This window comes from Saccharomyces mikatae, assembly GCF_947241705.1.
Source record: "Saccharomyces mikatae IFO 1815 strain IFO1815 genome assembly, chromosome: 7".
In the NCBI taxonomy this organism is placed as follows: domain Eukaryota; kingdom Fungi; phylum Ascomycota; class Saccharomycetes; order Saccharomycetales; family Saccharomycetaceae; genus Saccharomyces; species Saccharomyces mikatae.
In genome coordinates, this window is record NC_079262.1 from 126,301 (window position 1) to 149,964 (window position 23,664).

At 38.5% G+C, this 23,664-nt stretch overlaps 5 protein-coding genes and 1 non-coding gene across 6 annotated transcripts; 5 read left to right on the forward strand and 1 right to left on the reverse strand.

The window, feature by feature from the left end:
- Positions 1–6,477: 6,477 nt before the first annotated feature.
- Smki_7.trna4K lies at positions 6,478–6,550 on the forward strand. The gene has a single exon. It is a non-coding gene; the product is annotated as a tRNA-Lys (tRNA).
- Positions 6,551–6,852: 302 nt separating this feature from the next.
- On the reverse strand, positions 6,853–7,464 carry EMP24 (Emp24p; the record flags this gene model as incomplete). Its single annotated transcript, XM_056222524.1, has 1 exon — positions 6,853–7,464. One exon carries the CDS (start codon positions 7,462–7,464, stop codon positions 6,853–6,855), a length of 612 nt encoding a protein of 203 aa, XP_056082206.1.
- Positions 7,465–7,742: 278 nt separating this feature from the next.
- On the forward strand, positions 7,743–8,450 carry YIP4 (Yip4p; the record flags this gene model as incomplete). The annotated part of the gene is made up of 1 exon (XM_056222525.1): positions 7,743–8,450. The coding sequence occupies one exon, from the start codon at positions 7,743–7,745 to the stop codon at positions 8,448–8,450; it is 708 nt and encodes a 235-aa protein (XP_056082207.1).
- A 404-nt stretch (positions 8,451–8,854) lies between these two features.
- On the forward strand, positions 8,855–13,306 carry MDS3 (Mds3p; the record flags this gene model as incomplete). The annotated part of the gene is made up of 1 exon (XM_056222526.1): positions 8,855–13,306. The coding sequence occupies one exon, from the start codon at positions 8,855–8,857 to the stop codon at positions 13,304–13,306; it is 4,452 nt and encodes a 1,483-aa protein (XP_056082208.1).
- Positions 13,307–14,031: 725 nt separating this feature from the next.
- On the forward strand, positions 14,032–15,318 carry DSD1 (D-serine ammonia-lyase DSD1; the record flags this gene model as incomplete). The annotated part of the gene is made up of 1 exon (XM_056222527.1): positions 14,032–15,318. One exon carries the CDS (start codon positions 14,032–14,034, stop codon positions 15,316–15,318), a length of 1,287 nt encoding a protein of 428 aa, XP_056082209.1.
- Positions 15,319–15,621: 303 nt separating this feature from the next.
- GCN1 (Gcn1p) lies at positions 15,622–23,640 on the forward strand (the record flags this gene model as incomplete). The annotated part of the gene is made up of 1 exon (XM_056222528.1): positions 15,622–23,640. The coding sequence occupies one exon, from the start codon at positions 15,622–15,624 to the stop codon at positions 23,638–23,640; it is 8,019 nt and encodes a 2,672-aa protein (XP_056082210.1).
- Positions 23,641–23,664: the final 24 nt, after the last annotated feature.

Here is a 23,664-nt window from a genome sequence, read left to right on the forward strand (position 1 = left end):
TGATAATGTAATAGGATAAATGAATAAGAACATATAAAACGATGAGATAATAGAGGAGAACTTCTAGTATATCTACATATCTAATATTATTGCCTTATCAACAATGGAACCCCAGCAATCATCTCAAAATTTGAGAGATTGGCGAATTTTCAGATGATTGTTGGGATTCCATTGTTGATAAAGGCAATAATATTGTTGGAATGAAAATCAACTATCGTCTATCAACTAGTAGTCATACTACTAGTACATTATCATATACGGTGTTAGAAGATGACATAAGTTATGAGAAGCCGTCATCGAAATAAGTGGAAGCTGAAATGCAAGGATTGATAATGTAATAGGATAATGACTGACAAATATAAAATGACAATAAAAGCATATACAGAATTATGTAGAATTACGAGTTCCATTTATTGGATTCCTATATCCTCGAGGAGAACTTCTAGTATATCTATATACCTAATATTATTGCCTTTATCAAACAATGGAATCCCAACAATCATCTCAAAATTCGCCAAGCTCTCATGGTAGCGCCTGTGCTTCGGTTACTTCTACAGAAGTCCACACAAATCAAGATCCGTTAGACGTTTCAGCTTCCAAAATTCAAGAATTTGAGAAGGCTTCCACTAAGGCTCATTCTCAACAGACAACGACACCTCACTCGTCTGCTGTTCCAGAGAACCATCATCATGCCTCTCCTCCAGCTGATCAAGTACCATTGCCACAAGATGGGCCGCTCCCACAGCAGCGCATGATGACTCCCCAACAAGCCAATATTTCTGGTTGGCAGGTATACGGGCACCCAACTTTGATGCCGTATCCACCTTATCAAATGACACCCATGTATGTTCCATCTAAGTCAAACTCACAGTTTACACAATATTTACCACCTGATGGAACACATCGAAACACTTCATCACCCGAGTCCGAAAATTCATTTACTGATTCATCCTCAGCGAAGTCTAATATGACATCCACTAATAATTATGTCAGACCACCACCAATCTTAACCTCACCTAATGACTTCCTAAGTTGGGTTAAAACATACATTAAATTTTTGCAAAATTCAAATCTCGGTGATATTATTCCGACAACAACCGGAAAAGTAGTACGTCAGATGACAGATAATGAACTCACCTTCTTATGTCACACTTTTCAATTATTCGCTCCATCTCAGTTCCTACCCACCTGGGTCAAAGACATCCTATCTATTGATTATACGGATATCATGAAAATTCTGTCGAAAAGCATCGAAAAAATGCAATCTGATAATCAAGAGGCAAATGACATCGTGACACTCGCAAATTTGCAATATAATGGCAGTACGCCTGCAGAAGCATTTGAAACAAAAGTCACAAACATTATTGACAGACTAAATAACAATGGCATTCACATCAATAACAAAGTAGCATGCCAACTAATCATGAGAGGCCTATCTGGCGAATACAAATTTTTACGCTACACACGTCATCGATATCTAAATATGACAGTTGCTGAACTATTTTTAGACATCCATGCTATCTATGAAGAACAACAGGAATCAAGACGCAGCAAACCTTACAGGAGAAATCCGAGTGATGAGAGAAATGATTCTCGAACTTACATGAATACGACCAAACCCAAAGCTTTAACTCGAAGTTCCCAAAAAACAAATAATTCGAAATCAAGAACAGCCAGGGCTCATAACGTATTCACATCTAAAAACTCTCCCGGTACTGAGAACGATTCCATCAGTGAATCAACTACCGGACCGATTCAATTGAACAATAAGCACGACCTTCACCTTAGGCCAGAAACTTACTGAATCTATCATAAATCATACGAATCATTATGATGATGAACTTCCTGGACACCTTCTTCTTGATTCAGGAGCATCGCGAACCCTCATAAGATCCGCCCATCACATACACTCAGCATCACCTAATCCTGACATAAACGTAGTTGATGCTCAAAAAAGAAATATCCCGATTAACGCTGTTGGTGATCTTCAATTTCACTTCCAGGACGACACCAAAACATCAATAAAGGTATTGCACACCCCGAACATAGCCTATGACTTACTCAGTTTAAATGAACTGGCTGCAATAGATATTACAGCATGCTTTACCAAAAACGTATTAGAACGAGCTGACGGCACTGTACTTGCACCTATCGTAAAATATGGCGACTTTTACTGGGTATCTAAAAAATATTTGCTTCCATCGAATATCTCCATACCCACAATCAATAATGTTCACACAAGTGAGAGAACACACAAATATCCTTATCCTTTCATTCATCGGATGCTTGCACATGCCAATGCCCAGACAATTAGATATTCACTTAAAAAGAACACTATTACGTATTTTAATGAATCTGATGTTGATTGGTCTAGCGCTACTAATTATCAATGTCCCGATTGCTTAATCGGTAAAAGCACCAAACACAGACATATCAAAGGATCACGGCTAAAATACCAAAATTCATATGAACCTTTTCAATACCTACATACGGACATATTTGGCCCTGTTCACAACCTACCAAAGAGCGCACCATCCTATTTTATCTCATTCACTGATGAAAAAACCAAATTCCGTTGGGTTTATCCATTACATGACCGTCGCGAGGATTCTATTCTCGATGTCTTTACTACGATACTGGCTTTCATTAAAAACCAGTTTCAGTCTAATGTTCTGGTTATTCAAATGGACCGTGGTTCTGAGTACACTAACAAAACTCTCCATAAATTCCTTGAAAAAAATGGTATAACTCCATGTTATACAACCACAGCGGATTCCAGAGCCCATGGTATCGCTGAACGGCTAAACCGTACCCTATTAGATGACTGTCGTACCCAACTGCAATGTAGTGGTCTACCGAATCATCTATGGTTTTCAGCAGTCGAATTCTCTACTATCGTAAGGAACTCACTAGCTTCGCCTAAAAGCAAAAAATCTGCAAGACAACACGCTGGATTAGCAGGACTTGACATCAGTACTTTGTTACCTTTCGGTCAACCCGTCATAGTCAATAACCACAACCCTGACTCAAAAATTCACCCTCGTGGTATCACTGGCTATGCTCTACATCCATCTCGAAATTCTTATGGATATATCATCTATCTCCCATCCTTGAAGAAGACAGTAGATACGACTAATTACGTTATTCTTCAAGGCAAGGAATCCAGATTAGACCAATTCAATTACGACGCACTCACCTTCGATGACGATTTGAATCGTTTAACTGCTTCTTATCAATCGTTCATTGCGTCAAATGAGATCCAACAATCAAATGATCTCAACATAGAATCCGACCATGACTATCAATCTGACATTGAATTGAATCCTGACCACCAACGAAATGTACTTCCAAAAGTACCAATCCCCACTGACTCCCCACCTCCTTTAACTCATACTGAAGAATCAACGCCTATTTCTAAAACCAAGACTCGTGCACCCAGAGAAGTTGATCCAAACATATCTGAATCTAATATTCTTCCGTCTAAGAAGAGATCTAGCATCCCAAAAATTGCTGCTAACGACAGTACCGGTTCGGGTGGTATAAATCAATCAGATGTTCCTCTACTTACTCCTTTGTTCAAACCCGACACACAACATTCGTATCAAGCCAATACATCTAATGATTTCGGTGACTCAGACTCACAAAGTGACATTGATGCTGACTATAAGGGCGTGACGATACCCAGTTTGGGTGGTACCAGCAACAAAACTGATTTGCAGATAAGTGATCCAGAGACTGAGAAAAGGACTAAACACCGTCCACCTTCAATCGATGCTTATCCACTGAAAAAGGACTCATCGCACCATATTTCCCCTATAAAAACACCAGTTACTCGTCCCGAACAGAATATCGAGGAATCTATTATCGCTGATCTCCCTCTCCCTGATCTACCTCCAATACATACTACCGAATTCCCTGACCCATTTAAAGAACTTCCCCCGATCAATTCTCGTCAAACTAATTCCAGTTTGGGTGGTATGGATGACTCTAATATCTCCGCTACTACCAATAGCAAGAAAAGATCATTAGAAGATAATGAAACTGAAATTGAGGTATCACGAGACACATGGAATACAAAGAATATGCGTAGTTTAGAACCTCCAAGGTCAAAGAAACGAATACTGCTGATCGCAGCTGTAAAAACAGTAAAATCAATCAAACCGATACGAGCAACCTTAAGATATGACGAAGCAATCACATACAATAAAAATATTATAGAAAAGGAAAAATATATCGAAGCATATCAAAAAGAAATCAATCAACTACTAAAAATGAACACTTGGGATACAGACAGATATTATGACAGGGAAGATATAGACCCTAAAAGGGTAATAAACTCAATGTTTATCTTCAACAAGAAACGCGACGGAACTCATAAAGCTAGATTTGTTGCAAGAGGTGACGTTCAACATCCCGATACGTATGACTCAGGTATGCAATCCAACACTGTACACCATTATGCATTGATGACATCTCTGTCTCTAGCATTAGACAATGACTATTTTATTACACAATTAGATATATCCTCGGCGTACTTGTACGCAGACATTAAAGAAGAATTATACATAAGACCCCCACCACATTTGAGAATGAATAACAAGTTAATACGTTTGAGGAAATCACTTTATGGTTTGAAACAAAGTGGTGCAAACTGGTATGAAACTATTAAATCATATCTGATACAACAATGTAATATGAAAGAAGTTCGTGGATGGTCATGTGTATTTAAGAATAGTCAATTGACAATTTGCTTATTTGTTGATGATATGATATTATTTAGCAAGGACTTAAATGCAAATAAGAAAGTTATAGAAAAACTTAAGAGACAGTATGATACGAAGATTATAAACCTAGGTGAGGATAATGATGAAATACAATATGACATTCTCGGATTAGAAATCAAATATAAGAGAGGTAAATACATGAAGTTAGGTATGGAAAACTCTCTAACTGAAAAACTACCCAAAATAAACGTACCTTTGAACCCTAAAGGAAAGAAACTTGCTGCTCCAGGCCAACCAGGTCTTTACATAGACCAGGAAGAGCTAGAACTAGAAGAAGATGATTACAAAATGAAGGTACATGAAATGCAAAAACTAATAGGTCTAGCGTCATACGTTGGATATAAGTTTAGATTCGACCTATTATATTACATTAACACGCTTGCACAACATATACTATTTCCATCCAAGCAAGTGTTAGATATGACATATGAATTGATACAGTTCATATGGGATACGAGAGATAGACAACTAATATGGCACAAAAGCAAATCTGCTAAGCCAGCAAATAATTTAGTTGTTATAAGCGATGCCTCATACGGCAATCAACCGTATTATAAATCACAGATTGGCAACGTATTTCTACTTAATGGAAAGGTAATTGGAGGAAAGTCCACCAAGGCTTCATTGACATGTACTTCGACTACAGAAGCAGAAATACACGCAATAAGTGAATCTGTTCCGTTATTAAATAATCTAAGTTACCTCGTACAAGAACTTAACAAAAAACCAATTACTAAAGGATTACTTACTGACAGTAAATCTACAATCAGTATAGTTATGTCCAAAAATGAAGAGAAATTTAGAAACAGATTTTTTGGTACTAAAGCAATGAGACTCAGAGATGAAGTATCAGGAAATAATTTGCACGTATGCTATATCGAGACTAAAAAGAATATTGCAGACGTATTAACCAAACCTCTTCCAATAAAAACATTTAAACTACTAACAAACAAATGGATTCATTAGATCTATTACATTATGGGTGGTATGTTGGAATGAAAATCAACTATCGTCTATCAACTAGTAGTCATACTACTAGTACATTATCATATACGGTGTTAGAAGATGACATAAGTTATGAGAAGCCGTCATCGAAATAAGTGGAAGCTGAAATGCAAGGATTGATAATGTAATAGGATAATGACTGACAAATATAAAATGACAATAAAAGCATATACAGAATTATGTAGAATTACGAGTTCCATTTATTGGATTCCTATATCCTCGAGGAGAACTTCTAGTATATCTATATACCTAATATTATTGCCTTTATCAAACAATGGAATCCCAACAATCATCTCAAAATTCGCCAAGCTCTCAAATATTAGGTATGTAGATATACTAGAAGTTCTCCTCGAGGATATAGGAATCCAATAAATGGAACTCGTAATTCTACATAATTCTGTATATGCTTTTATTGTCATTTTATATTTGTCAGTCATTATCCTATTACATTATCAATCCTTGCATTTCAGCTTCCACTTATTTCGATGACCGCTTCTCATAACTTATGTCATCTTATAACACCGTATATGATAATGTACTAGTAGTATGACTACTAGTTGATAGACGATAGTTGATTTTCATTCCAACAAAATTCACCCAAATCTCAAAAATACATGTCCTGATAGGGCGTGTTAGAAAAATTTACTGAACAACCTGAAATATTTCAGGCTGGCTTTCCAACGAATTAGCCTTGTTGGCGCAATCGGTAGCGCGTATGACTCTTAATCATAAGGTTAGGGGTTCGAGCCCCCTACAGGGCTATCATTTCTCCACAATAACATATTGTTTTCTTTTTTTCCCTTCTGAAAGTCGACACCAAAACACTGTAATAAACAAACCTAGTACCTCTGCCTCTTCCTGGTTTTCGGTACATTTTTCATTCGATAAGTTCACAATAGTCTGTGCTTGTACTATCGCACGTTCTGGAGCATATATATGTATATAAGTGGCACAGGGTAAAAGGACAAAACTGAGAATTCACTTCTTCACGCGCTATCTGATCGTATATGTAATCTTATGTAGGCAAAAGTAAAAATATATGAACCCCACTTCCGTGCCTTACTTAGACTAGCGATGTGACTTCAAAAAATCTTCTCAAATAGTATATCTGGAAAAGAGAGTTTGCAACGACAACTCCCAGTTGAAAAATAGACCACCATTTAACACGATCGTTGGTCGACTCCGCGGTATTTCTGTGGGTTCTTTCTCTAATAACAATGTAACTCTGTTCATCCTTGACTTCCCTGGTTAATTTGGACAACTTTCTAACAGCACTATCCAGTGTATTCGTGTTTGGGTCGTCCAAATCCACATATATCACCCCGTGGATGTTGAATGTCACATCTTTTGTTTCCACACCAGAGTTCTCGTTCAAGAAGCAATACTGGAAATGTCCCTTGTATGGAGCAGACAGCGTGATTTCACCATGCGAGGCGTCTCTGACGGTTTTCAAAACCTCATGTCTTTCCGGCCCGTAAATGATGAAGTCACCAGTCAACTGACTACTGGATTGAGGATTTCTATCACCAAACTGGAACGAGATGGAAAGCTCGTCACCCTTACTCAAGTCTTCGAAAAAACATCTACGGCCATACGCTGGAAGAAGGACGTTATGGGCGGACGCCGCGAAGAATAGGAAGCAGGCAACAATAAATCTAGTAGCAAATGAGGCCATCCTTGTGCGTGTGTACTTCTATGTCGAGAGATGCTAGAAAAGTTGCGGTTTTACCGAGAATTGCTTTTATCTCAATATACGTTTCGTGTCAAAATGCTTAACCGACCGATCTCTCAGGCTCTTTTGCACGAGTTTTCCGACCTTCCTCGCGTTTTTTTTCTAATGAAGTGGGTACCCGGCATGGTAATTGCGATTTCTCGTCCCCTTTTATATTAACAAGTAAGGTTTCTTTGTTTCAAGCAGTAGAGAACAGGAGAAGCCATAGGAGAGCAGGCAAAATGTCGTACGGGAGAGAAGATACTACAATTGAGCCTGATTTTATAGAACCAGAGGGACCATTAGCGGTTTCGGGAGGTGCGGCTGACAGCATTGGCGGAGTTCTACAGACTTCAGGCAGCAGAGGTACGCTCGACGAGACTGTTTTACAGACACTAAAGCGTGATGTGGTCGACATCAACTCTAGGTTGAAACAGGTTGTGTATCCGCACTTCCCATCTTTTTTTAGTTGCTCAGAAGATGGTTTGGAGACGAGCGATAAGGACATTTCAGCCAATTGCGATCTATGGGCTCCCCTTGCGTTCATCATATTGTATTCTCTGTTTGTATCGCATGCACGGTCGCTGTTCTCGAGTCTGTTCGTGTCTAGTTGGTTCGTTTTACTGGTGATGGCACTGCATCTGAGACTGACCAAGCCGCATCAGAAGGTGTCGCTAATTTCGTACATATCCATTTCCGGGTATTGTCTATTCCCTCAGGTGCTGAATGCTTTAATTGCGCAGCTACTACTACCGCTGGTTTTCCATGTCGGGAGGCAAAACCGCTGGATTGTGAGGATCCTGTCGCTTGTGAAACTGGTAGTCATGGTGCTGTGCCTAATGTGGTCTGTGGCCGCTGTTTCGTGGGTTACTAAGAGCAAGACGGTTATCGAGATATACCCCCTGGGACTCTGCCTCTTCGGTATGGCTTGGTTGTCGACCATTCTATAAAAAGACTAGTTAAAATATATAGAACTCAATATCATGGACATATTGTGGCATAATCTCGCGAGCCACGGCAGCAAGTAATGAAAAAAAAAAAAAATATGACGCCTACAGGGGGGCTGGCGTGTGGCTAAGGCTGACTCTGTATACCGTAAGAACAGTTCAGAGTAAGAATAGCCTTATTTGATGCGTAGGTAGCGCAGGAGTTTGGAAAAGTTTACTTCAACCTCACGGCGCCCATTTACCACAATTGTCTGAGAACTTTCTTCCCTTCCGTGTCGATCCCCACACTTGCAAGCATTACATAGAAAAGGCGCTTCAAAGGCTTTTCTGTTTTACTATATATAGGGCAACATAGCGTGTGTGCAAACGTAAGAAAAAGCAATAATCTGCACCAGCTTCAGTGTAGTATGCCTTTACTACAACCTTCTACTTGCTTCTGTTACCCCCTAAAACTTCCGCCATCACCGTTAGCTTCTGATTCCAACGAGTTGGATGAATGCGCCAGGAAAAGGTTGACGCTGGATTGCCGGACGGGTTCAGCTGTGACACTAACTAGGTCTAATATATTCGTGCATGGTGGTCTGACCATCCCATTAAATCTACCTGTCGTAAATTCCATGCAATTACAAAAGGAGCTTATTCTATTCTTTGCAAAAGAAAAGAATAATGGCAGCTCCTTCAGGAATCTAAACGAGTGGATAAGTAAAGAGACCTTTTTCTTAGACCTAATGTCTCGAACTTGGTATAGGGTGAAAACGTCTTTTGACCAGAAGACAGAGGAGTTATTACAGGCAGAGAATTCCAATTTCAAGTTAGACGCTGATACAAGCGACGTTCAAGTAGACATTAGGAAAGCCAAATCTCTCGAATCCCCGCTCAAGGAAAGACTATTTCATTCTCTGTGCTATTTAGATGGCTGTTTGTATATATTTGGTGGTCTCACTGTATCTCCGCAAAGTGGGTATGAGTTGATTGCTGCTAATGAACTATGGAAATTAGACTTAAATACTAAGAAGTGGTCGCTTTTAAGCGACGATCCTCAAATAGCAAGAAGGTTTAACCATACTATGCATGTCAAGAACGAAAACAATGATAATAGAGACACGAAGTTGATAATTGTTGGCGGGCTAAATAATATGGATCAGCCAGTCAAGAAAATAGACATCTATAACATAACGCAAAATTGTTGGCAAGCGGAAACCATACCCAAACAACCAATGGATATCACCACAAACGTCAATGGCATACCCCTGGCATTGGCAAAGGATCAAAATTTTTCCATTCTGGTTGAAAATAACGAGGCCAATGTTCCAGCACTGGCGTTCTACATGCGAAGTGATCAAATAGACGAATATCTCGGAAAAGGTTCATCTGATATAAAGGAACATTCACCGATAGTGGCATTGCCTCTTTTGTCTGAATCTCATGGTATTAGGATGCCCTCGAATGCGGCGTTACCGAAAAAGCTATTGAACGTTCCGTATGAACTATTAGCGCCGACGGGGGACTATTTCGGGTTTAATATTGTGATTGGCGGATTTCATCCAAATTACCAGTCTACCAACTTTCATTGTTTTATTTACGACATTAATTCGGGCAAATGGTCACGGGTCGCTACCTCTTGTCCTGACTGTGATATAAATAAGCACCGATTTTGGAGAGTGTTTGTATGGAAGTCACATCATCAGACAATATTATTGGGTACCAAGACAGACGATTATTATTCACCCAGTGTGCAAAGGTTTGATCATCTTGCCACTTTTGGACTACCCCTTGTGAATATCTTCAACAAGACGATACAGTTGCCCCATCATAGAACTTCGGCTTCATCTTTACCAATGCCTATAGAAAATTTTGCCAAAAATAAGGACACTCCATTAAGAAAACTGAGCTTCACTTCATCAGCCACTTCGCAATTTGAAAATTACATCAGATATATAGCTCCGCCTTTAGAAATGACTTCTATCCAGTCCGTTTTCCCACCTTATGCCATGGTTCTAGGTAAAGACGCATTAGAAATTTATGGGAAACCCTTATCAGATTTCGAGTTTATTACTAGTGAAGGTGATTCTATCGGTATACCATGTTATTTATTAAGAAAAAGATGGGGTCGTTATTTTGACATGCTTTTATCTCAAAGTTATACTAAAGTTTGCGCCGATTACGAAACCACTGGTACGCAGTCTACTTTAATAAAATTCTCGCCGCATTCCTCCAGAAATAGTTCCAAAGCCGTAAGGCAGGAAGGCAGACTTTCCTCATCGGGTTCACTCGACAACTATTTTGAGAAAAATTTCCCAATATTTGCAAGAACTGGTGTTGCAGAGACTCAAAATTCACGCCCTCAAGTAGCAAATACAGACGCAAAACTTTCAAATACACCTAGTATGTCAGATGAATCAAACTCTTCCACTTCTTCTGAGTTATATTCCACTCCTCATTACCAACACAATAATGAGGAGGATGATGAGGATCCCGTTTCTCCGAAGCCTATATCAAAATCAAACAGTATTTATAGACCCATTAGGAAAACAGAAAGTTCGTCAACGACAAGTTCTTCAAATGGTATGATTTTTAGGGTGCCTTTCAAAGAAAAAGCGGCAGTAATGTCAAATACAGAAGCTCTTTTAGAGACGAATCTTTCATTGCAAGAATTAAGCCGAAGAAGATCGTCACTTATAAGTACCCCATCTGGTGAGATTCTCAGATCGTCTATATCTGAAGCAGAACATCAACGCCGTGCATCGCACCCTCTTACCTCATCGGCGCTGTTTGAAGGTGGAGGAACGCCTTGCGGCAAAAAACAGCAACAGCATGCTCTACAAAATCTTCATAATCATTTGTCTCCTCGGAGATTTTCCAGGAGTGCAAGAAGTTCAATTTCCTATGTAAGTTCTTCTTCTGACAGGCGTGGAAATTCAATTTCTAGTAGAAGCACAAGTGAGAGCCTTGGAACGCCACCAATTTTAGGAGTCTTAAATGTTCCATTACCTCCTCAAACAAAAGAACCTGACGAACCCCCTCCACCATGTCCTTCAAGCACTAGTTCTAATGCAAGGCGGAGCAATACTTTAACAGATTACATGCATTCCAATAAGGCTAGTCCATTTTCTTCTCGTAGGCCATCACATATCAGTAGGCGTTCTAGTACACCAGAAACAGAAAATGCATTTTCTGTAACGCCAAGAGCATCTTTGGATGGTCAAATGCTAGGAAAATCGTTAAAAGAAGGTTCCGCATCACAATACCCACAACCGAGATTGAACTCTTTCCCGAAAGCTAATGAAACAATGCAAACACCTACATCATCTAATAATGAATGGAGTCGTCAGTCTGTTACTTCAAATACAGATAGTCTTGATAGTCTGCAGTCTAATTTTGCCTTAGAGTTGGAGCCCCTATTAACCCCAAGGTCACTATATATGCCCTGGCCAACTTCCACGGTTAGAGCTTTTGCTGAATTTTTTTATACGGGCCAAGTAAACAGTAAATGGCTCCTGGCACCAGTAGCGCTTGATTTATTGGTAATGGCAAAGATCTATGAAATACCGCTACTGTATAAATTGATTCTCGAAGTTCTCTACTCGATTTTGGCTAAAAAAGAAGAAAGTTTATCCCTAATATGTACTTCGTTAATGGAAACCTTCCACACCAAAGTTCTCAACTACTACAAGGGAGATGAAGAAAGAACAAAAAACTATTTAAGTTCAAATGACAACTATCAAGAACTCCTGAAATTAAAGGTGTCCCTAGAGAATATTGATAACGGATATTACGATCCAGATTTGTTGCGCAAGCAGTCAAGAGCACACTCTTCAAGTACACAAGAAAGTAGTGGGAGTGGGAATGGTGAGAAAACCGCAACTGGTGCTGGCTCCCCGGATAATTCCTCAAGTAATGTTCCTACAGTCTTTGCTGGTGGGCCCAGAGATAGTCACAATTCAGTAGGTTCTATCGGGTTTCCAAATAATATGAACATGCAGGGCTCAAGGAGATCAACGTCTGGATTTTCTCCTCGCGTTAAGATGAAGTCGAGTTTGAGTAAGGAAATAAATCCGAAATCGTTCTATGACGAATATGAGTCAAAAGAATGCAAAAGTTTTGAAGATAACGATGATCAGCAAACAAATATTGGGAGTTTCAACCTTAACCTGTTTGATATCAATTATGGCTCCATCAGTAGTAGTAGTACTAACAGTATTAGTAGTAGTGACCTAGAAGGAAAGGAAGAACAGGAACAACTTCAAGAATTATTAGACATGGAAAGGGAAGATTCCGCAGAGATTTTAGACGCAAGGTTCAAGACCAAAGAAAACAATAAACTGGCGAAAGATATTCTAAAAGACAAGAAACAAGTTTACCCATCGCAAGAGAAAAACAACGTCTTCAAAACTAAAGAAGGGAAAGACACTAAAGACGACAAGGAGGAAGAGGAAGAGTTTGATTTTGGCTTGGGGATGCTTTCACTCAATAAAATAAAAAGGGAAGCTAAACATGTTGACAAGATAGACGATTCCGTGGACCCTTTGTTCAAATCATCTGGCTTCCCACAGAGTCCTATTCGAGCATATGGGTCTACCACAAGGACTAGTTCAGCTTCTGGAAAGCCATATAGAGACAGTCGTCCATTTAATGCATTTTCTGTTTTGACATTGGAGAATATGGCATCTGCAAATGCTCTGCCTCCCGTTGATTATGTCATAAAATCAATTTACAGAACCACTGTATTAGTGAATGATATTAGATTAATGGTTCGCTGCATGGATTGCATTGAACTATCTAAAAATTTAAGAGCACTTAAGAAGAAAACAATCGAAGATATATCAAAATTGAAAAGCATCTCGAAACCATCACCATAGCTGCTACTTAAGAGGCAATAATTACTCATGTATAAAGCTTATTAACAGTAGGGGATTTTTCTGTATTACACCGCAGAAATAAACCGTTTTCATAAACAGAGTACCCATCGATCTATTTAGTGCGTACTAAAAAGCTATTCATTTCAAAATGTTATTACCGATGAAATATTGACTTTGTGAGCATATTTAACTGAATTTTTTCGAAGAAATATAACTCTATAGGCCACTAACGTATATTGCATTAACGCTATTCGTTGTAAAGACAATATCTTATTTCAAAATGAATTTTATACATAAGAAATATATCAAACAGTAGTTTTATGGCGACGTTATTGTGACCTAACACTGTATAATTCGAGAAAAGCTCACTAGGATTGCTCAGAATGATTCAAGTTTACAAAATGAGGTACAGCTTGATATTGATTCGGACATTTGATACACCTTTTCACGATAAGCATATGGTAATGCAAAAATATCTCTTGACAATATAGTTTTTTTAGATCGTGCCGAAATCCGTCGGAGAATAATAGCACGGAAATATATATTTACCTCTTTGAACTATGATATAACCAATTCAATATCATACTAACATTTTGACCAAAAGATTTCTCTCGAGTTTTTATCTCACTTTATTGCACATAAAAGGTATCTGAGAGTGTTCCTATAAACACAGTATTTCTGATAAGGATATAATAAATATTCCAATATAAAAAGGACATTTTGGAATGTGCGATATTCTATCTCTATACAAAGGATGTCCAATCGAGGATCTACCCACACCCAACTTCATCATTAATGAAGAAAAATTTGATAGAAATTGTACAATGATGTTGAATAATGTCGAAAGGTTAAGCCAGGAATGTGGCGTGCCAATCAAGTTTCGCGCTCATGTGAAAACGCATAAGACAGCAAAGGGTACATTAAAGCAATTAGGGCATGGACTACCATTAGCAGAGCGCACTACTAGAGCTATATTAGTCTCTACTTTGAAAGAAGCCGTTGAACTTTTAGATTATCAAGATAGGCAATGCTTTAATTACATTGACGATATAACATATAGTTTACCTTGCTGTGTTCCGGAGTTTATTCCTCTTTTGAGTAATTTGTCAAAAAGAGTAGATAATTTTCAGGTTTTCGTCGATAACATTGAGCATTTAGAGAATTTAAAGAAATTTGGCAAACCTGCTTCCGGTAAGAAGTGGTCGGTTTTTATCAAAGTTGATATGGGGACTAAGAGGGCAGGCCTTGCCTACGATTCTTCTGAATTTTTGAATCTGTTAAAAAAATTGACTTCACCAGAGCTTCAAGAAGTAATTGAGCCGTATGGGTTCTATGCACATGCCGGGCACAGCTACTCTTCAACCTCAATCAATGATACTCAGACCCTTTTAATAGAAGAAGTGAAAGCAGTCAATTCTGCTGCCAAAGTCTTGTGCTCTGTGGATCCTAAAATTGATGCCTCTAAATTGACGCTATCTGTGGGTGCTACACCAACCTCGAACTCTTTAAAGCTTAATAATAAGGACACACTTCTTAAATTGATCACTGCTGAATTAATTGGTAAACTAGAAATACATTGCGGTAATTACTGTATGTACGACTTGCAACAGGTTGCAACAGGCTGTGTTCAAGATTATGAGTTGTCCGGGTTTGTGCTTGGAACAGTGCTATCATCGTATCCTTCAAGAGGTGAATTATTGAGTAACACTGGTGTCATGAGTTTAACAAGGGAAGTCTCTTCGATAAAGGGATTCGGTTTATGTGTTGATTTGGAACAGGTTTTAAAATCTGAAAAATTTTGTAGGGAATGGTATGTTGCTAGAATCTCTCAAGAGCATGGGATACTGAAGACAATAGGTAGCTGGGATGAAACGAATGCTTTAAAATTGGGTACTAAATTCGCAGTCCTTCCTCAACACGCTTGCATCACAATGGGACAGTTTCCCTATTATTTTGTGGTTAACAGCCACGGTCTGGTTACTGATGTTTGGACACCCTTTCAGAAATGGTAAGCTACTTTACATACTTAATTGTTACTTCTAGCAAAACGCATTTTTGTATATATATAGTTGTACATTCTGTGTATGTTGAAATTATTACCATGGAATGTAGCAAGATGACTTCGTAGACTCTTTTGCAGTACTATAGCATCAACTGTGAGTTAGTGTGGGTCCAAAATGACAATATAGTCGTTACACACGAATGAAAAATTTGAATAGTTTAGACCTCGAAAAGATCTCTGAAATATATTCTTAGACTTGAAGCGGTTTATTAAGGCAAGCAAAGCTCTAACCGACACTGATAACCCCGAAGTGATGACAGCTATCCTAAACTGGGAGGATATATCCCCTGTTTTGGAGAAAGGCACCCGCGAATCACTCGTGTCTAAAAGAGTTCCCTTTTTGCAAGATATATCACAATTAGTTCGTCAAGAAACATTGGAAAAACCTCAATTATCTGAAATCGCTTCTGTTTTACTGAATACTTTTGTGATCTATGAAGACAACAGGTCCAAAAGTTTGAGAATTTCAATATTGCTCGACATCTTAAATCTAGAACCATGTCTTTTAGATAACTTTGTTCAATTCGTTTCTGGTGTGGTCATGAAAAATCCGGCTACTAAGTCCGTGGCAGATTACCTTAACTTGTTAGATTGGATTAATTCTTTCCTAGTGTTTGTATCACACAATTCTACGTTATTTGAAGAATACATTCCGAAATTGTTGGTTGCCCACTCGTATGCCACTTTTGGTGTCGAAACTATCCTTGACAATCAAGAAGGTAGCAAGAAATCTCAAGATAAACAAAACCAACATAGAAAAAGAATTCGTTATTGCATTTTCCAATCAGCCGTTAAGGCATTTCTTAAATGCTTAAGGGATAATGATGATAGTATTTCTTATATGCAAATTGTAACTAAGACCTTACTAGAGGGCCATTCTAAACTAAAGATAACCAGTGTCGGTGTGGTTGTGATAATGGGCGCATTAACTCAGACTACACTTCAGTTGTTATCTAGGCAACCGGCTCTACACTCCGCTTTGAAGGAAAATTCTGTAGAGAAATATTGCGAGTATCTGGGCAAAGAAGTTTTTTTGGGGAAAAATCCACCATCTTCCTTTTGTTTAGAAGTCGGTTTGAAGCCCTTTTTAGAAGAATTTGTTTCACAGAACATGTTTACCCAATTCTTCATCCCTAATATTGAAAAAGCAATTCTAAGATCTCCAGAGTTTGGTTTTTCAATTTTATCCGAATTATACGCTGGTGTTTCTCCAGACAAAGTAAATCTCTTGAATGTTTTTACTTCTTCAAAGCTTCTTAACCAAACCTTCTCGTCGTTTAAGAGCTCAAAAGAAGTAGTTAGATCCATCTCACTTCATTCCGCAATAATCTTACTGAGACAAGTCTCACAAAATGATACTGCCTTGGAAGATCTGACGAAGGTTATCGATGAAATATTTAAGAATATTAAGTCGAATTTAAACGCAGATTACAAATCACTAATTTCTAAAATCCTCATAGAAATACCCTCAACACACTGTGAGATCTCTGAAAGAATTTGTAAAGATTTATCTCCATTTATTGGCAAAGAAGGTAATGAAGGTGCCTTGAATTTAATGCTCAATGCTTTTTTCGTTCATTACTTTAGTCTGGACAAACCCATTGAAAATTTCAACAAATGTATATCAACTGGTTTCGCAGATAAAAAACCAGCTTTGAAAAAGTGCTGGTTTACCGCTTTTTTAAGCAATTCCAATGCTGCATCTGAAGAGATAATTTTAAACTTTATAGACGGTTGTTTGGAATTTGTGAAGGACTCCATTATACATTACCAGACACATGGCCATTCATGCATTCAAGCGTCAATTGAATTCGTAAACAAAATATTAACGTTGGATAATACTGAACTAAATGATCGTGTAATGCAGCTAATAGAAACCCTCCCTGAGAATTCATCAATAGGTGATGCTATCTTAACTTCTGCATTGTCAACAGAACTCTCCATTGAGAACCGTATTCATTCTGTAAACTTGCTACAAGAATTATTTTACAAAAAACCAGAAATTATCGGGTCCTATGTCATTGGTGCAATTGAAAGAAGAATGCGCGTACAAGAATTAGTACCTCAACCAAACATATCCTTTAAATATATTACACCTGTACTATTGGCCATTACGTCTGAGTTACCTGACAAGGAAGCTTCAATTAAGGTATTAATTAATACTCTGGTTGTAGCACAATGGAAAATTTTTAACATCAAGAATGGTTGGGCTGGATTAGTTTTACGTGCAAGGCTTGACCCAGCCAAAGTTGTTGAGGAGCACGCTATAATTATCATGGAAAAAATTGCTGGAATCACTAGTAATAAGGAATGGATAGATACAATTTATGGTAGTTGTGCTTTACAATCTGCTGCGTATGCAGCATTTATTCAGCCCGCAGAGTTCACTCCGATCCTTTGTAAGACTATCGAAGCAGATTTAGCGGCAGAAGAATTATCACACCTATCTGAAGAAGACTTCAATATTTTTGCGGGTAAAGAAGGCGTTTTGGTTGTTGATGTCCTGGAAGAAAACGTGAACAAGAAACTTTCCAATAAAAATTCCAAAGAATATGAAACGTTAATGTGGGAACAAAATATAAGGAAAGAGCAAGCCAAGAAAAACGTGAAAAAATTGACAAAAGAAGAACAAGAACTTGTTAAAGAACAACTAGCAAAAGAGTCTGTAATTAGATCACATGTCTCAAAAATCTCTACTCGGTTGAAGCGTGGGATTAGATTGGTATCTGAGCTTTCCAAGGCTGCCTGCTTAGTCCAAAATGGCATCGCTATTTGGTTTCCTCTAGCAGTCACAAAGTTCTTACACCTATGCTCGGAACAGAATATTTCAAGGCTGACAGAGGATGTAAATAATGTATTCTTGCAGCTTTCTCAAAATGTCTCCGAAAGATTGGGCAATATCAGGCTCTTTCTTGGTTTAGCAACCTTGCGTGTGCACAATGCCAGTGATATCTCACAAAATTACTTGCAGGAACCCCTGGTTGAATTACTGACAAGAGTTCTTTTCAGAATCAAATTTGTGTCTAATCAAGCAGCATTAGATTCTATTAGTCTAACTTATATCTTACCATTGTTGATCAACGTTCTAGAAAAAGGTAAAGCGGTTGCACTAAAGAACGCCGATAAGCCTGTTGTTAAGACTGAGTTCGTTGAAGAAGATGAAGAAGAGGAACATCTATTACTTGCTATGGAAATTATTTCTGTGCACGCAGAGGCTTTTGAAGACCCTTCCATTCCCAGGATTTCAATTATTGAAGTTTTGCTATCTCTTCTCTCTTTGCCATCAAAAGCAAAGATTGCTAAGGATTGTTTCAACGCTCTATGTCAAAGTATCTCTGTTGCTCCAAATCAAGAAGACCTTGATATGATACTATCAAACCTATTGTCACCAAATCAATTTGTCCGTTCAACAATATTAGAAACTCTTGATAATGAGTTTGAATTGGAGCCTTTCATGAAATATTCACCCGAAGTGTTTATTTGCAAGTTTGATTCTGATCCTTCCAATCGCGAGGTCGCAGATTTTATTTGGGAATTCAATAAATTTTCAATCAATGACGAGCTACTTAAGAGCCTATTTTTACTATTCAATCAAGATGATAGTGGTTTGAGATTATTTGCGGCCAATGCATATGCTTTTGGTGCGGTAAGCCTATTTACCACTCAAGATAATTCCTCAAACAATTACTTAAACGACTTATTGAACTTTTATAAAGAAAAGGCAAAACCATTGGAACCAATTCTTGATCAATTTGGCTTAGTTCTTGTGTCTGCTAGTGAACAAAAGGATCCATGGCAAGGAAGAAGCACAGTTGCAATTACATTAAAAATCATGGCAAAGGCTCTTTCTGCGAATGATAACACAGTTGTTGATGTCATAAAATTTCTAGTTAACGATGGGGGTTTAGTAGACAGAGAACCAATTGTCCGCCAAGAAATGAAAGAAGCTGGTGTCGAATTAATTACCTTGCACGGCTCACAAAATTCTAAAGAACTGATTCCTATATTCGAAGAAGCATTAAATTCTAGTACAGATAGTGCTCTAAAGGAGAATGTTATTATTCTTTATGGTACTCTGGCAAGACATTTGCAAGAGAGTGATGCAAGAATTCATACAATCATTGAAAGATTACTTTCAACTCTTGATACTCCTTCTGCAGATATTCAACAGGCTGTTTCGGCCTGTATAGCACCACTTGTTTTTCAATTTAAACCAAAAGTTGGTGAATACTTGAATATATTAATGGAGAAACTTTTGAATCCGACTGTACCTGTCTCCATGCGAAGAGGTGCTGCTTGGGGTATAGCTGGTTTGGTTAAAGGTTATGGTATTTCTGCTCTCTCGGAGTTTGATATCATTCGTAACCTCATCGAAGCTGCAGAGGAAAAAAAGGAGCCGAAAAAGCGTGAATCTGTTGGATTTTGCTTCCAGTATTTATCCGAATCTTTGGGGAAGTTCTTTGAACCGTATGTCATTGAAATTCTTCCAAATATTCTAAAAAATTTGGGGGATGCTGTTCCCGAAGTCAGAGATGCAACTGCTCGTGCCACGAAGGCTATAATGGCACACACAACTGGCTACGGTGTCAAAAAGTTAATTCCAGTTGCTGTTTCTAACCTGGATGAAATTGCCTGGAGAACTAAGAGGGGCTCCGTCCAATTACTAGGTAATATGGCTTATTTAGATCCCACCCAACTATCAGCTTCTTTGTCTACAATTGTTCCAGAAATTGTTGGTGTGTTAAACGATTCTCACAAAGAAGTACGTAAGGCTGCTGATGAATCCTTGAAAAGATTCGGTGAGGTTATTAGAAACCCTGAAATTCAAAAATTGGTACCCATACTTTTGCAAGCTATTGGTGACCCTACAAAATACACAGAAGAGGCTTTGGATTCGTTGATTCAGACACAATTTGTTCATTATATTGATGGCCCATCACTAGCATTAATTATCCATATTATCCATCGTGGTATGCATGATAGATCTGCTAACATTAAGAGAAAGGCATGTAAGATTGTCGGTAATATGGCTATTTTGGTTGATACTAAGGATCTTGTTCCATATTTACAACAGCTGATAGATGAAGTTGAGATTGCTATGGTGGATCCTGTTCCAAATACTAGGGCCACAGCAGCTCGTGCATTAGGTGCCTTAGTAGAAAGGCTAGGTGAAGAGCAATTCCCAGATTTGATTCCTCGTTTGCTGGATACCCTAAGTGACGAAACCAAATCGGGTGATCGTTTGGGCTCAGCTCAAGCTCTAGCTGAAGTTATTAGTGGTTTAGGATTAACTAAATTGGATGAAATGTTACCAACTATTTTAGCTGGTGTAACTAACTTCCGTGCTTATATCAGAGAAGGTTTCATGCCTTTATTACTTTTCCTTCCTGTTTGTTTTGGATCACAATTTGCTCCATATATTAATCAAATCATTCAGCCTATTCTTTCTGGTTTAGCTGATAATGACGAAAATATTCGTGATACTGCTCTGAAGGCCGGTAAATTGATTGTCAAGAATTATGCCACAAAGGCTGTTGATCTATTACTGCCCGAGTTAGAAAGAGGCATGTTCGATGAAAATGACAGAATTCGCTTGTCTTCTGTCCAACTAACCGGTGAGCTTCTATTCCAAGTCACTGGTATATCCTCTAGGAATGAATTTTCTGAGGAAGATGGTGACCATAACAGTGAATTCTCCGGCAAGTTGGTAGATGTTCTTGGTCAAGAACGCCGTGACAGAATTTTGGCCGCTTTATTTGTTTGCAGAAACGATACTTCTGGTATTGTACGTGCTACGACTGTGGACATTTGGAAAGCATTGGTCCCAAACACTCCAAGAGCTGTGAAGGAAATTCTTCCAACATTAACCGGTATGATAGTTACCCACTTGGCTTCTTCATCCAATGTATTACGTAACATCGCCGCTCAAACTTTAGGTGATCTTGTTCGCCGTGTTGGTGGAAATGCCCTTTCACAACTATTGCCAAGTTTGGAGGAATCCTTAATAGAAACATCAAACTCAGATTCTAGACAAGGTGTTTGTATTGCTCTTTACGAGCTAATCGAATCTGCTTCTGCAGAGACAATATCACATTTCCAATCTATCATCGTTAACATCATTCGTACTGCTTTAACTGATGAGTCAGCTACGGTTAGAGAGGCCGCAGCATTATCATTTGATATATTTCAAGATGTTGTTGGGAAAACAGCAGTTGATGAAGTTTTGCCATATTTGTTGCATATGCTTGAATCTTCTGATAATTCTGGTTTTGCTTTGTTAGGTTTACAAGAAATTATGTCGAAGAAGTCAGACGTAATCTTCCCAATCTTAATACCAACTTTATTATCACCTCCAATAGATGCGTTTAGGGCTTCAGCTCTAGGTTCACTCGCAGAAGTCGCTGGCTCAGCTTTGTACAAACGTTTGTCCATCATAATTAACGCACTAGTGGATGCAATTATTACGACTTCCAATGATGAGTCTACTAAGACTGCATTAGAACTTTCATTAGACAGAGTATTTTTATCTGTGACAGATGATGAAGGTCTTCACCCATTACTTCAACAGATAATGTCACTGCTGAAGAATGATAACATACAAAAGCGCATAGCCATTTTAGAGCGTTTGCCAAATTTCTTTGATAAGACTGTCCTTGATTTTGATATCTATATTCCAGATTTTGTCTCACACGCGATTTTGTCACTGGACGATGAGGATCCAAGGGTCGTCAACGGTAATTTCAATGCCTTGTCCACTTTATTGAAGAAGGTTGACAAGCCTACCTTAGAGAAATTAGTCAAACCTGCTAAGCAGTCTTTGGCATTGACAGGAAAGCAAGGCAAAGATGTGGCCGCGTTTAAGCTGCCAAAAGGGCCAAACTGTGTTTTGCCTATTTTCTTGCACGGTTTGATGTATGGTTCGAATGATGAAAGGGAAGAATCTGCGTTAGCCATTGCTGATGTTGTTTCGAAGACACCTGCTGCTAACTTGAAGCCATTTGTAAGCGTCATTACTGGTCCATTGATTCGTGTTGTAGGTGAAAGATTCAGTAGTGATATCAAAGCGGCAATTTTATTTGCACTTAATGTACTGTTTGTTAAGATTCCAATGTTCTTGAGACCCTTTATTCCTCAATTACAAAGAACATTTGTTAAATCTTTGTCAGATTCCACCAATGAAACGTTACGTCTCCGTGCAGCAAAGGCTCTTGGTGCTTTAATTGAACACCAACCTCGTGTTGATCCACTAGTCATCGAATTAGTGACAGGTGCCAAGCAAGCCACAGATGAAGGTGTTAAGACAGCTATGCTCAAGGCTTTGTTGGAGGTCATTGTTAAGGCTGGTTCTAAATTAACTGAAAGTTCAAAAACAAATATTGTCAACTTAGTTGAGGAAGAGATGCTAGGTAGTAACGATAAATTGGCAGTTGCTTATGCTAAATTAATTGGGTCATTATCAGAGATTTTATCTAACGATGAAGCTAATAAAATTCTGCAGGAGAAGGTTTTAGATGCTAATTTAGATGGGGAAACTGGGAAGTTTGCAATTCTGACTCTCAATTCCTTCTTGAAAGACGCACCCATTCATATTTTCAACACAGGGTTGACGGACGAATTTGTGAGTTACATTCTGGATGCAATTCGTTCTTCTGATGTCTACTTTGGAGAAAACGGTACTATTGCTGCTGGTAAATTACTTCTATTGGAAGGGGAAAATAAATCTCCCTTTGTTAAAACCGAAGCTGCAGAAGCATTCAGAATCGGAGATGGGAACATCACCTTGTTAATCAATGAGTTGAGTAAAGCTATCTTAGAACCAGCCAGTAATTCTACGGATGTGAGAAGATTGGCTTTAGTTGTCATAAGAACATTAGCAAGATTCAAATTTGATGAGTGTGTCAAACAATATTTCAATGTGGTGGGACCATCTGTGTTTGCTTGTTTGCGTGATCCAGTTATTCCAATAAAGCTTGCTGCCGAAAAAGCGTACCTGGCCTTGTTCAGGTTGGTTGAAGAAGATGATATGCACACTTTCAATCAGTGGTTCTCTGGGGTTTCTGATCTTGGTAGCAATATTGAGACTATCACGGGTACCACAATTCAATTAAGATCCATTGGAGACTACACCAAGAGAGTTGGTAGAAGATTAGCAAATGTTGAAAGAGAAAGAATTGCTGCTGGTGGAGATGCGGAAACAATGTTTAGTGATAGATTTGAGGATGAAAGAGAAATATGGGCTGTCGGTGGTGTTGAACTAGCCACTGATATTTAAAGTGATTTATTTCGTCATTCTAGT